The sequence below is a fragment of the Dendropsophus ebraccatus genome, chromosome 5 (assembly GCF_027789765.1).
Source record: "Dendropsophus ebraccatus isolate aDenEbr1 chromosome 5, aDenEbr1.pat, whole genome shotgun sequence".
NCBI lineage: Eukaryota > Metazoa > Chordata > Amphibia > Anura > Hylidae > Dendropsophus > Dendropsophus ebraccatus.
The window spans coordinates 88,764,027-88,777,204 of record NC_091458.1 but is presented as its reverse complement, the minus strand read 5'-3'; the positions used below and the strand labels follow the sequence as shown (position 1 = coordinate 88,777,204).

Here is a 13,178-nt window from a genome sequence, read left to right as displayed (position 1 = left end):
TATTGAACTGCCTTTGCTAATCAGCCCTTTCACCCAGTCAACTTGGTACCTCACGGAAGACCTGAAAGGGACTCTGGGTATCTTCAAAATTCAGACTCCCACAGCCCCTAGCTCACCCTCCCCGATTTCCCCCCCCGCCTGAGGGGATACTGTTCCGAGCATTTGCTTTGATCTCGCTTAGCTACTGTTTGATAACCCCCAAGCAAAACAAAACACGCAAGGCAACACATTTTTGTGAGATTTTTACTCTGCTATAGATGGACCAGTTCTTGCCCCAGACATCAGGACACGGGAACCCATTTTGATTTTGTTTTTATTGTTTCTGTTTTGTTCTTGTTACTTAGTTAAGGTAGAACTTTTAAATGTCAGGTTATGTGATATACTAGTCTCCACCTGGGAGTTAACAGGTTGCTGACCTATAGCCTCATGATTCTCGTCCACAACGCATACTCAGGCGAATCCAACAAAATGTTGTAATATTAATCTTACCTGAAACTGTTACTCCCTTCTTCGCCACTAGATGCTGCCCGCCCGCTCAAACCTAACTGACGCATGGGCCTGATCCTTCTCATGTGCGATCCTATGCGGACTCATTGCATAACGCTCAAGCTTGAACCTTCTTAGATTAAGCGTTCCCGCTCCCATGCGGTTTCCCCCCTTTCTTATGATTTCAGTACGTACCTGACAGCCTTCTGTACCGGTTGATCTGTATTTTCATTTTGCTGTATTACAAAACTGAATAAATTGTTTATTAAAAAAAAAAAAAAACAAATCTTTATGAAAAAACCCCAATTAATGTGAAAAAAATTTGAAAAAAATGCATTTTTCCAACTTTGAAACTTTTTTGCGTATACAGAAAGTGGTTATACCACATAAATTATATATTAAATAGCATTAGCAACATGTCTACTTTATGTTGGCGGCATTTATTAAACTATCTTTCATTTTTTTAGACGATAGGAAGCTTAAAACATTAGCAGCAAATTTCCAAATTTTCTGTAAAATTTCAAAATCAGATATTTTTAGGGACCTGTTCAGGTTTAAAGTGTATTTGAGGGGCCTGTATGTTAGAAAGCCCCACAAAGCACCCCATTTTAGAAACTGCACCCCCCAAACTCTGCAAAAGCATATCCAGAAAGTGTTTTAACCCTTTAGGGGAGTCACAGAAATAAAAGCTAAGTGTGTAAGGAATTTGAAAATTTTAATTTTCTGTGCAGAGATTTTATTGTAATCCAATATTTTTCATAATTATAAACCTATTACCAGAGAAATGCACCCCAATAATTATTGTCCCGTTTCTGCAGTTTATAGAAATACCCCATATGTGACCCTATTGCGCTATTTGACGCAACCACAAGCCTCAGATATAAAGGAGCGCCTAGTGAATTTCAACGCCTCCGTTATATTTGGTCATTTTTGACTGTACCACTTCAGGTTGGCAGAGGCTCTGGGATGCCAAAACCTAAAAAACACCCCTAAAGGGACACCATTTAGAAAACTACACCCCTCAACGAATGTAACAAGGGGTGCGGTGAGCATCTGGACCCCACAGGTGCTTCACAGATTTTCCGAACAATATGGCGTGAAAAAAGAAAAATTTATTTTTTACACCAAAACGTTGTTCTAGCCTTCAATTTTTCATTTTCTTAAAGGGATAAGAGGCAAAAAAAGACACAAAATGTGTAGCGCAGTTTCTCCCGATTACGGAAATACCCCACATGTGGCGATAAAGTGCCAAGGGGGCGCAGGACGAGCCTCCAAAGGGAAGGAGCGCCAATTGGCTTTTGGAAGCGGAATTTCACTGAAAAGGATTTCAAGGGCCATGTCGCATTTACAGAGCCCTCGTGCTGCCAAGACACTGGAAACCCCCCACAAGTGACCCCATTCTGGAAACTACACCCCTGAAGGAATCTAACAAGGGGGGCAGTGAGCATATGGACCCCACTGGTGACGGGCACAAATGTGGAACAATGTGACGTAAAAGTAAAAAATTTCATTTTTTCACTTTCATGGCACAAATGTGCCAGTCATCAAGGGGTCCATATCCTCACTGCACCCCTTGTTAGATTCCCTGAGGGGTGCAGTTTCCAGAATGGGGTCACTTGTGGGGGGTTTCCAGTGTTTTGGCAGCACGAGGGCTCTGTAAATGCGACATGACGTTCATCATCCATTCTAGCCAAATCCAACCTCCAAAATCCAAATGGCGCTCCTTCCCTTGGGAGGCTTGCCCTGCGCCCACATGGCGCTTTATGTCCACATGTGGGGTATTTACGGACTCGCGGGAAATTGCTCTACACATTTTGTTTTTTTTTTCCTCTTTTAGCCCCTTGTGAAAATGATAAATTCAAGGCTAAACCAACATTATAGTGTAAAAAATGTAATATTTCATTTTCACGCCACATTGTTCCACATTTGTGCCCGTCACAAGTGGGGTCCATATGCTTACTACACATCTTGTTACATTCCCTGAGGGGTGTAGTTTCCATAATGGGGTCACTTGGGGGGGGGTTCAACTGTCTTGGCAACACAGGGGCCTTTTGAATGCAACATGGCCCCTCGAAATCCATTCCATCCAAATCCAGCCTTCAAAAAGCAAATGGCGCTCCGTCCCTTTGGAGGCTTACCCTGCACCCGCATGGCGCTTTATGTCCACATGTGGGGTATTTCCGTACTCAGGGGAAATTGCGCTACACATTAAATGTTTTTTTTTTTTTATCTTTTAACCCCTTGTGAAAATGAAAAAATCATGACAAGATTAATGATTTAGAGTAAAAATTTTACAAAAATTACACTAAATGTTAGTCTAGCCTTGATTTTTTTCCATTTCCACAAGGGGTTAAAAAAGAAAATGAACACAAAACGTGTAGGGTAGTTCCCCTGAGTACGAAAATACCCCACATGTGGGCATAATGTGCCATATGGGCACAGGGCAAGTCACCAAAGGGACAGAGCGCCATTTAGAGGCTGGAATGGAGGATGGAGGCCATGTCGCAATTACAAAGCTCCTGTGCTGCCAGAACAGTAGAAACCCCCGACAAGTGACCCCATTCTGGAAACTAAACCCCATAAGGAATCTAACAAGGGGTGCAGTGAGCATATGGACCCCACTGGTGACGGGCACTTACGTAGAACATGTGCTGAGAAAATAAAAAATACAATTTTTTTCATTTTCACGTCCCAATTGTGGCCGTCACCAGGGGGCCATATCCCCGCTGCCCCCCTTGTTAGATTCCTTATCGGGTGTAGTTTCCAGAATGGGGTCACTTGTGGGGGGTTTCTACTGTCCTGGCCGCACAGAGGCTTTATAATTGCATCATGGCATCCTCTAATGGGAATGGCAGCCATACCTACTTAGCTGGGGAAAAGGGACAATTCTAATTTATTTGGGGGTATTAGGCCAATTATTAGTTTATAAGGTTGAAAATGACAGGTGTCCATCAAACTCAACCTGTGTTGATCCAGAGGAAAGCAAAAACCCCTCGTGAGGCAGACAACAGTAGCCTCATCACAGGGGAAAAATTCCTTCCGACTCCATATTGGCGATCAGAATAATCCCTGGATCAACGTGACCCCTGAAATAGGAATAAGGGAAGGAATTTAGAAAATGTAGAACCCCAATGACGTGTGGTGCGCCTTGGAGCGATCCAGTATGCAGAGGCCGGGGGGGGGGGGGGGGGGGATCAGGACAGGTGTCACACTAGTAAATGGTGTCCTTCCTGATCCCCCTGTTACTCCACACTCTGCACTTCTTCTGGGGTCTCCCTTTCTCCAGTGTGGGGGGACGTCACCTGGAAAATGTTGTCCTGGTGAGATACGGGGTCCCTCATATCCAGAAGCGCTGGGTCCGCTCCATGGCTGCTAGATATTAGGGTTCTATTACTACTTCTGATATTTTCGGATCGTGCCGCAAGCTACAGGGCAGCGAGGGACCGGAAGAGGGGGTGCTGGTATAAAAGTTATCCCCGTACAGGTGGTAACCTTTATCCAGCAGTGGGAAGATCAGTTCCCGGACGATCTTCCCACTTGTTCCGAGGATGGGGGGGGGGGGGGGGAGGGGGCATCTGGGGGCTGCATTCGGGTGTCCCTTCCTACATACACTCTAAAGGTACGTGCACACTGCGGAATCGCGACAGATAACCCTTCGTGCATTCCGCAGTTGGCACCCGCCGGCGGACTGATGCAGGCGCACGTCTCCACACGTGTCATAGACTCCATTCTATGCAATGCGGATTCCGCTCTCCGTCCAATGTGTTCATTCTTTGGACGGACAATGCAATCCGCCCGTGCATAGAATGGAGTCTATGACACGGGTGGAGACGCGCGCCCACATCAGTCCGCCGGCGGGTGCCAGCTGCGGAATGCACAAAGGTTTATCCTTCGCCATTCCGCAGTGTGCACGTACCCTAAATCTGTAAGAGTACCCTGAGGTACGTTCACAGAGTTTGTAGAATTTCACGCCATACAGTCATCTCTTATTGGGACGGTACTGGCGGAAAAGACGTGTCTGGGGGGCAGCGTACGCTACGCTACCCCCAGACACGTCACTGGATGATGATGATGATGAAGAATGGAGGAAAGAAGGATCCCCCCCATTCATCCTCACTGGCTGTTTCGGTGTCGGAGGCAAGAATAACGTATCCCTCTGACGCCGAAAACACCCTGGGGGCCATCTTTATACTGGGATTGGTATATGGGGTATGTAGTGGTGTAGTGTCAAACTTTATTCAATGTAGTGTGGTGTAATGTAGTGTTTTTTACGTGTTTTTTTACAGTAAGTATAAAAAAAAAAAACCTACGCCAACAAAGGAGTTGCTGATAAATGCCGCACTTATCAGCAGACCGTGGCAGTAGAATATAGAAAAAAAAAAACTACGCCAAAAAGGAGGAGTTGCTGATTAGCAGCGCACTTTCGTGCGATGCTGATCAACGCTCAGCGGCGATAGGGTGCGGAAAATAGAAAAAAAAAATTTGAAAAAAAAAAGATAAATATTTCTACATTCTGAACATCCCTGTAGCTGCTGATAAGTGTATTACACATATCAGCCGCTAGAGGGCAGCAGAGCGCAAAATACGGAAAAAGCCGCCGCTGGAGCCGAAAGAAGCCGAACGTGACGTCACGGAGGAAGCCGAAGACCCGAACGAACACGAGGACGCTGCGAACCCGGAAGACGCCGATCAGGAGCCAGGGACAGGTGAGTAATGTACAAATACCTGCTCTGGACCCCTCGGCTACCTAGCTGAGGGGTCCAGGGCAGGTATTTACTATTTTGTGGGACTCTGATCGCCGTGCCACCGGCCCGATCGCCGTAACGGCCGGCCGGTACCGGACAGCCGTTCACGGCGATCGGGCCGGTGGCACGGTGACCACCATTACTTTTTACAGTAATGGCGGTCGGTGCCGTCCTCAGACAGCACCGACCGCCATTTTTTTCCGGGTCATCGATGACCCGGAAAGGTTCCGATCGCCGCTATTGGCTGATCTGAATTGATCAGCCTATAGCGGCGATCGTAAGCACGGGGGGTGTTAACCACCCCCCGTGCCGTAAAGCTAAGATGGCCTGCTATGATTTATAGCAGGCTATCTTCCTCGATTGCTGTGTGCGAACACGCAGCGATCGGGGAAACATCGGGCATAAATTTACGCCCTGATGCGCCAAGTACCAGGGCGCGAGGGCGTAAGTTTACGCCCGATGTCGTTAAGGGGTTAAATTGGCAAAGCCCAGGTCCTGCCTGCAGTTCACAGCTGCATGTGCTGTCGCACTAAAGGCAGCCATACACATCAAAAGGATTGAGCATGTTCCTTCTCTACCCTACTATGAGCCATCAGTCTGACACAGTTCTCCCTACTGCCACCTCTGTCCATGTCAGGAATTGAGTAGTAGCAAATGTCTATGTCAGGAAAGGAGTAGTAGCAAATCCCTAGAGAAAGCCTCTTCCATTCAGGACAGTTCCTGACATGGAAACAGGTGGCAACAAAGGAGCTCCATGTCAGACTGGGAAAAAAAAAAACTCCACTTCTTGCAGGACATACAGCAGCTTATAAGTACTGGAAGACTTTACGGCAAAGGTTAAACTGTTTTCTCTTCTCTGGGGCACCCCTTTAACTTAGAACAAGTTGCTGAGTTTAAAGCCAAACAGTTTTTAGCAGGAAACCTACCACTTTTTTGAAGTCCTCTTCTGCTTCATCCAGCTTTCCTTGTTTCAGCAGTAACTGTCCTCTCTGTAATCTTGCCTAAGAGAGGGAGGGAGACAAAAAAAAACCAACACAACAACATGAATTGTTTGTAAACAATCAACCCCTTACATAGCCCTTATTCTACAAAACAATCGCTTTCAGGAAAGCGTGCACAATTTACTGGGCTGCCAAGCAGTGTCCACATCTTCTTTCAGTCATATTCACAATCCTACTTGAAAACTCCCAAATTCTCCATCATGTATTAAAGGTTTATACCTTCTAAAGTGGCGATAACAAAATACTTAGGAGCAGGTTATTTTTCCTGCCCTGCAGTTAAGCTTTGGTGGCATTACGTACTGATGTAAAGTCTGGTTTCAGCTCAATCACTCGACTCAAATCAGGAATTGCGGCTTTAGATTTGCCCATGGCCAGGTACGCTGTTGCTCTCCTGTAGTACGCCAGGTAGTTATCTGGATCACCATCTAACAAAAAAAAAAAAAAAAAAAAAAAAAAAAAAAAAGACAGTGAGCTGGCATCAAACAGTCAATTTTGAGGAAATTGGATTGGCCACATTTACTGTGATGTCTGTAATGTCAGTAGAGGATGTCTGAAAGAGGATTATGGGAGCTCCTGGCAGTCCCTTTACAAGTACACGGACTAACAGGTCTCATAGCAATCTTGTTTTCACTATTTAAGGTCATATATAGGGGTCACTGTTGTTGAATATAAACTGTTCTATTGAAGAGCACATGGCTTTATAAGATACACTTCTTTTGTCAAAACACAATTTTAAAGGGAAACTGTCAGCAGGTTAGACAAATCTAATCTCCTCTTAGCCCCTTATAGCGCCCGGGACGCCAAGTAGGAAGGTATGTGTCTTACCTTCCTCTCCAGCACCGATCCTGCACTTCAGTGCCCGGCTGCATCATCTGGCCCACCTCCTCCATTGATTATTATTAGAAGGAGTGGACCGATGACACAGCAGTGCTCCTATTGGTGCTTCAGAGCAAAGATTACTCCAGGACCCGTGTCAAGTAGGAAGGTAACACACATACCTTTAACCTCAGCCTCCCAGGCGCTGTAAGGGGCTTTCAGCAGGTTAGATTTGTCTAACCTGCTGATAGTACTTAAAGTAGAAGACCAGCAAAAAATTTTATTAAAGTGTTGTATTGCCCCCTAGAAGTTTTACAAATGACCAATATACACTTATTACGGGAAATGCTTTTTCCCCTGCACTTACTACTGCATCAAGGCTTCACCTCCTGGATAAAATGGTGATGTCACAACCCAACTCCCAGGGCTGTGCGGGCTGTGGCTGATGGAGAGGATGATGGCAGAGGGATGCTCAGTGTCCCTCCAGTGCCCTGTGCCCCTTATCATCCCGGTCATCATCCTCTCCAGCAGCCACAGCCCGCACAGCTCTGGGAGTCGGGTCGTGACATCACCATTTTATCCAGGAAGTGAAGCCTTGATGCAGTAGTAAGTGCAGGGAAAAAAAAAGCACTTCATAAGCATTTCCTGTAATAAGTGTATATTGGTAATTTGTATAACTTTTGGGGGGAAATTACACTTGACTTCTCCTTTAAAAGGGATCTATTTGTCGATAAAAAAAGATAGATAGATTTAATGTTTGCATTAGTCAGATCAGTTTGCACTAGTTTCTTTCCCCAGTTGTACTTCTATAGATACTCCATATAGATGTCACAAATTATCAGCTATCCAGTACTCACCAATAGCAGAATGAAAATGGGATAAAGCATCTGCAAGTTGCCCAGCGGCTAACAGCTTCTTCCCCATCTCAAGGTGCTTGTCAACATCTGCATTTATTCCACACTCCACACCTGTCAGACAAAGCATCAGAAAGTCATGTAAGGATGGTTATACATGGGGGAAGGATCACTGCAGGGCGATCATGGCCTCTATTCTGACAACTAAACTGCTGTCCGTCTCCATTGGCAACCAGTAGACATGTGAAAGAGGTACTCTACATTCAGTGGAGATGCACAATGTGAAATAATACATCATAGGGGAAAAAAAAATGTACACACACCTAGAAGGATATAGCTTATTTTCTAATGACATCAGAGCACCCTTAAACACATGGGGCACTTACACCGTGCATCCTCCAGCACGTACATAACACTTCCCACCTCAGACGGTATTGAATTTGCTTCCACTTTAATTTATAACTTTTAGGAGGAAATAACAGCTTTCCTTCAGTTTTCTATTTCTTGTTAACATTTCTTTTACTGAAGATAAAGCAAAGGCCTTCATGTTTTAGTAAGTTCTCATTAAAGGACCGGTCACTTCCCGTCATACCCGTTTCAGTAAAAGGAGCATGTGCACAGAAGAAGATATGCTTTCTATAATGAATGAGCGCTAATACCTACTTGGGCTTACCCAGCGTGCTATCAGTGCGGAGGTAATAACTACCCTGCAAGCATTAAACATGCAATCACTCCAGAATGAGCGTAATTACTGAGGAGTCTATACACACAAACAAGAAGCTAACAATTGACATATGGCACCGACAAGTGTTCTCATTAGCTGGAGACGCTTTCCATACCTGTGGGCTGCAGCATAAAGCAGAGAATTACTACAACTAATGTGAAGCTATGGCGGTGAGGTACTCAGGAACACCAATTAACTTTTACTTTAAATGTTAGGGCCACACAAGAGCTACTACATTGTACAGCTGGAACTCATCACTGATTAATCACATATAATAATGGTGCGTTTACACGGAACGATGATTGTTCAATTTCCGCAAGAACAATCGCATTTGAGTGATAATCGGCTCATGTAAACAGAGCAAACGTTCAAGCGACGGGCAAGAAATCAGTCATTGTGATCTTACAACACGTTCTCAAATAGTCGTTGGACGTTCCCTAAAAATTCGCAGATAGCTTCTTGTAAACAGTCTTTCACCGATTCACCCTATGTTGGAGATGGGCTTAAGCGATCTTAAAACGATCGCAATAACGATTTTTTTAATCGATTTTTCACTTCATCTAAACTCTGATAGTTCTAAAAACCAAATTGTTGCTTCAAAATCGTTAAACAATCGATTGGGCTAATTATCGCTCTGTGTAAACAGACCACAAGGCTTCCCTTATCATTGGTATACGGCTGGATTCAAACAAATCATTTTTGTGAACAAGGCAGACCACGTGTAAAATTAAAGTGGAATATGCAATGATCTACATTGAGAGTAGTTGGATTTTCTTTTTGGGGGGTTCTATAGCCTTTACTGGCACCTTTCTTTCTTAAAGAGGATGTACCATCAGTTACATACTCTTTAATATGACCCACGGATAGAACAGCGCAGTCACGGGGGAAGCCGATGCCGCGGTCCGTTTTCTGAATTGCGGCCCAGTTCCCATGTATGGCGCCGTTCTATGAACAGGTACCGGGCCGGGGCTGAAGCACAGGAGGTGGGCCAGCCCGCCCCCAGTGGGAGGAATCCCCTGCCCCTCTATGACGTGGCTCAATTGATTCTAATGGAGCCGCGTCATAGAGGGGAGGGAATTCCCTCCCACTGGGAGCGGGCCGGCCCACCTCCTATGCTTCAGCCCCGGCCCGGTACCCGTGCATAGAATGGCGCCGTACACAAGAAGCGGGCCACGGTTCAAAAAACGGACTGCGGCACTGGCTTCCCCGTGACTGCGCTGTTCTATCCATGGGTCAGATTGAAGAGTATGTACGTTCTATCCTTGGTTCAGATTGAAGAGGATGTACCTCTTGATGTTGAGATGTTGGAAGTGAAAAAGGGGGCAAGTATAAGGATTTAAACCATCCTGATAATAGCCATACATGGCTGACTGGTGTGGCTTCCAGAGGTGGGACCTGCATCTATAGTGACAAAGAGAGCCCCTTTCCTTGTCAGGCTTGCTGGTGGTCCGGAAGCCATACACAACCAGAGTGTTTCATGCAGTTTGTGTAACTTCTATAGATGGTAGAGTTGCCTGAACAGGGCAGCACTGCAAGCAGAACAGATGGCACCAGCATAGGCCACAGTTCTCCGATTGGTGCAGGTTCCAGAGCCCAGAGGTGGTTCTTACAGAGAATCAGTCATTGTTTTGTAAATGTTACATAATTACCTGCAGTTAAGTGACTGCAAAAGCCAGAAGACTAGGAAGCCAATGTGTATTCTGTCTTCCCTACTGAATTCAGAACTAATCTACTAAGCCTATTTGAAAACATACAATTCCCACCCTGGAACATTGCTGAATGTGCGGCTAAGTGTCCTATTAGACAGGCCAATGATGGCCCGATCAATGTAAATGAGCACTGATCTTTTAGGTTTACTGAGCCTATTACATGGCTTGATAATCGTTTAGCAAGGGCTGCACCAACATCATTAGTGATGTCTTTGGCGTTGGACCTAAATACACGATCAGGTGAGGATCGGCTGATTGTTGTCTCTATTACACAAAGTGATAATCGTCCGAGTCAGTCTGATTCGGCCGATTATCACTCCATGTAATAGTGCCCTAGAGGTACATTCACACGTCAGTATCTTTTCAAGGATGAAAATCTGGATCCTCTATTTTTCATCTGCAATTCGCAAAAATTAATCAGTTTTGCAGCTGAATGGTGTTCCGTATTTTTATCCAATACAGAACTTTTCTCTAATAATAATAAAACAATACAAACACACCCATATACACTTATGAGAGAACCAACATTGGTAGGTAGATACTGACGCTTGAGGTAAAGCCTGCTCTAAAGAGACTTGCCTGTCAATGGTTTACATATGAATGAAGTTGACTCACTGAGTACATACATTACTTTTATAGCCTGTGCTTTACTCTAGAGCTGCACTCACTATTCTGCTGGTGGAGTCACTGTGTACACACATTTAATCACTTCTCCTGAAGTGATTCTCAATTCTACCCTGTATTATAGCCCGGCCTACATGCATAACTACTAGTACTAGGTTCATGCATAACTACTGTACTAGGTTTCCTCCATGCTGTCTTCTAGCACAGCATGTTGTGGTGTTCTCTCCAGGTTTTTGACAGAATCTGACACAGGCTTCTTACTAAGGCTGGTTCATTCTTTCATTCGGAAAGCTCCATTTACTTTGCAGGATCTAAAAAATACAGCAAACAAATCCTGTATAATATACAGACACCACACAGAAGCCTGATGAACCCCACTGATGTCAATGGGATCTGTCAGCTCTCTGACGGAGTCCTGGCGGAAGTGTGAACCAAGCCTAAACCAAGTCTATACGCTGTATAGTAATGTGATGTAGCCTCCTGTTCCTCTGCATTACAGGACTGCTGCTACGCTGCTATGGGAGCATGTGACAAGAGGCTTGCTGACTGTTTCCAATACAGAAGTTTGTGAACACATTCCCAGACTAGCATACAATGTGTACATAGATGTGCAATACACTCTCCATACTAATGTAAGTGTGATCTCAGGTATATGCAAAGAAAAAAACCCAGGAGTACAGAACTATGTTTATATTGTGCTGGAAGGTGAGCCACAGACTCTGAGGTCTATCAAGTGAAGATTCACATATACTTATACCTATGGGTAGTGTTCGACGATCACAAATAGTACATATTATAGAGGTATTTAGCAAATGCCGTTTTTATACAATTTTTTTATATATCTTTTTATATTATATTCTATATTATAATGATTTCCAAGTAGCAGAGATCTGATGTATATTTTAAGGTTATAATCAATCACACAATATAAATTCATAATCACTCACTGTAGGGTGGATTTACCTTGTACTATGTAGTATCAATATAGATATATGTAAAATGAAATTTATTATACTCTTATTCTATTTATTAACCTCCCAAGGGGCTTGAACCCATGACTTCAGCTAGGCTCATTGGTCATAGGCCAGACACTTACCACTAGACCATTTAGACATTCTGCCTCCTGCAGCTGATATTGGTAATGATCTATGTTCAGCACTATAAAGCCATATGGGATAGAGATAGTGATCTTATAAGTCTGGAAAACAGCAGAGAAGCATTTCCACTAAATGTAAAGAACGCTTTTTATGAGGATGTGTATTTTTATTTTATTTTATTCAATCTCCGGTTGAAAGATATGTGTTTTTAGCCAAATGTTTGTTAGTATCAGTGTAATGTGGGATGATGATGTCAGAGGTCACTAGAGAGCAGAAAGCACTTCCGGGTCATCCATTACTGTTTTACTATAAAAGATTGTTGTTTGTTACCTGTATTATGCCTGATGAAGAGGGGATTGCACCCTCGAAACGCGTTGCATCAAATAAAATCCTGAATTTGACTTCACACCAGTGCCAGGAGTTCTCCTCATTCAGAGAAGTTACAGGGGAACGTGGCCGGTGTTCCAATAGGGGTGGTTGCGCCAGACAAATCCCACCAACCTCTTCTGTTTACCACTATTGTGATCTCAGGTATAATATATATATATATATATATACCTACGGAGCTGGAGCACACGAGCCCCTTGTCATAGAATATTCACTATAGTTATACAGTAACCATTCATTCAGCCTTGGTATAATTATATATATATATATATATATATATATATATATATATATATATATATTCTTCTCCCTGGTGACACATTATACAGAGTAGGAGAATATGTTCTGCCCCCCATGCAGGGTGTGTGGGCTCTGGCATTGCCCCTGAGTGTAGGGGCTGAGGAGAGGGCAGAGCACTGCAGCCTATGGGAGCCCAGGAGTGCCATGGCCCAGTGATGTGCGGGGACACAGCCTCCTCTTACCTTCATACTGCAGATCAAACAGGACAAGCAGGAAGGGGAAGAAGGACAGGAGGTTGTGGGCGCAGGCGCTGGGGGCCACCATGCTGCTCTATGTATCGTGCACCCCGGTACACACACCGCTCGGCTCCTATACACTGACAGGGAATTGTCCTGCCGCACTTCAACTAGTTCCCAGTAAGTTGAGCGCTGGTCGTGGTGAGCTCCCATTGGACCAAAGGCCGCTGATCCCGCCCCTCCGCTCCTATTGGTGAAC

At 44.5% G+C, this 13,178-nt stretch overlaps 1 protein-coding gene across 1 annotated transcript in view; it reads right to left on the bottom strand.

The window, feature by feature from the left end:
• Window positions 1–13,178, bottom strand: part of DNAJC3 (DnaJ heat shock protein family (Hsp40) member C3) — a 48,700-nt gene extending 35,522 nt beyond the window's left edge. Inside the window, exons 1-4 of the mRNA XM_069970677.1 lie at window positions 12,926–13,178; window positions 7,906–8,016; window positions 6,533–6,657; window positions 6,158–6,232 (exon numbers count right to left, since the gene is read on the bottom strand). Of these exons, the coding sequence (XP_069826778.1) occupies window positions 6,158–6,232; window positions 6,533–6,657; window positions 7,906–8,016; window positions 12,926–13,007 (393 nt within the window). The 5' untranslated portion in view covers window positions 13,008–13,178. The remainder of the gene's footprint in view (window positions 1–6,157; window positions 6,233–6,532; window positions 6,658–7,905; window positions 8,017–12,925) is intronic.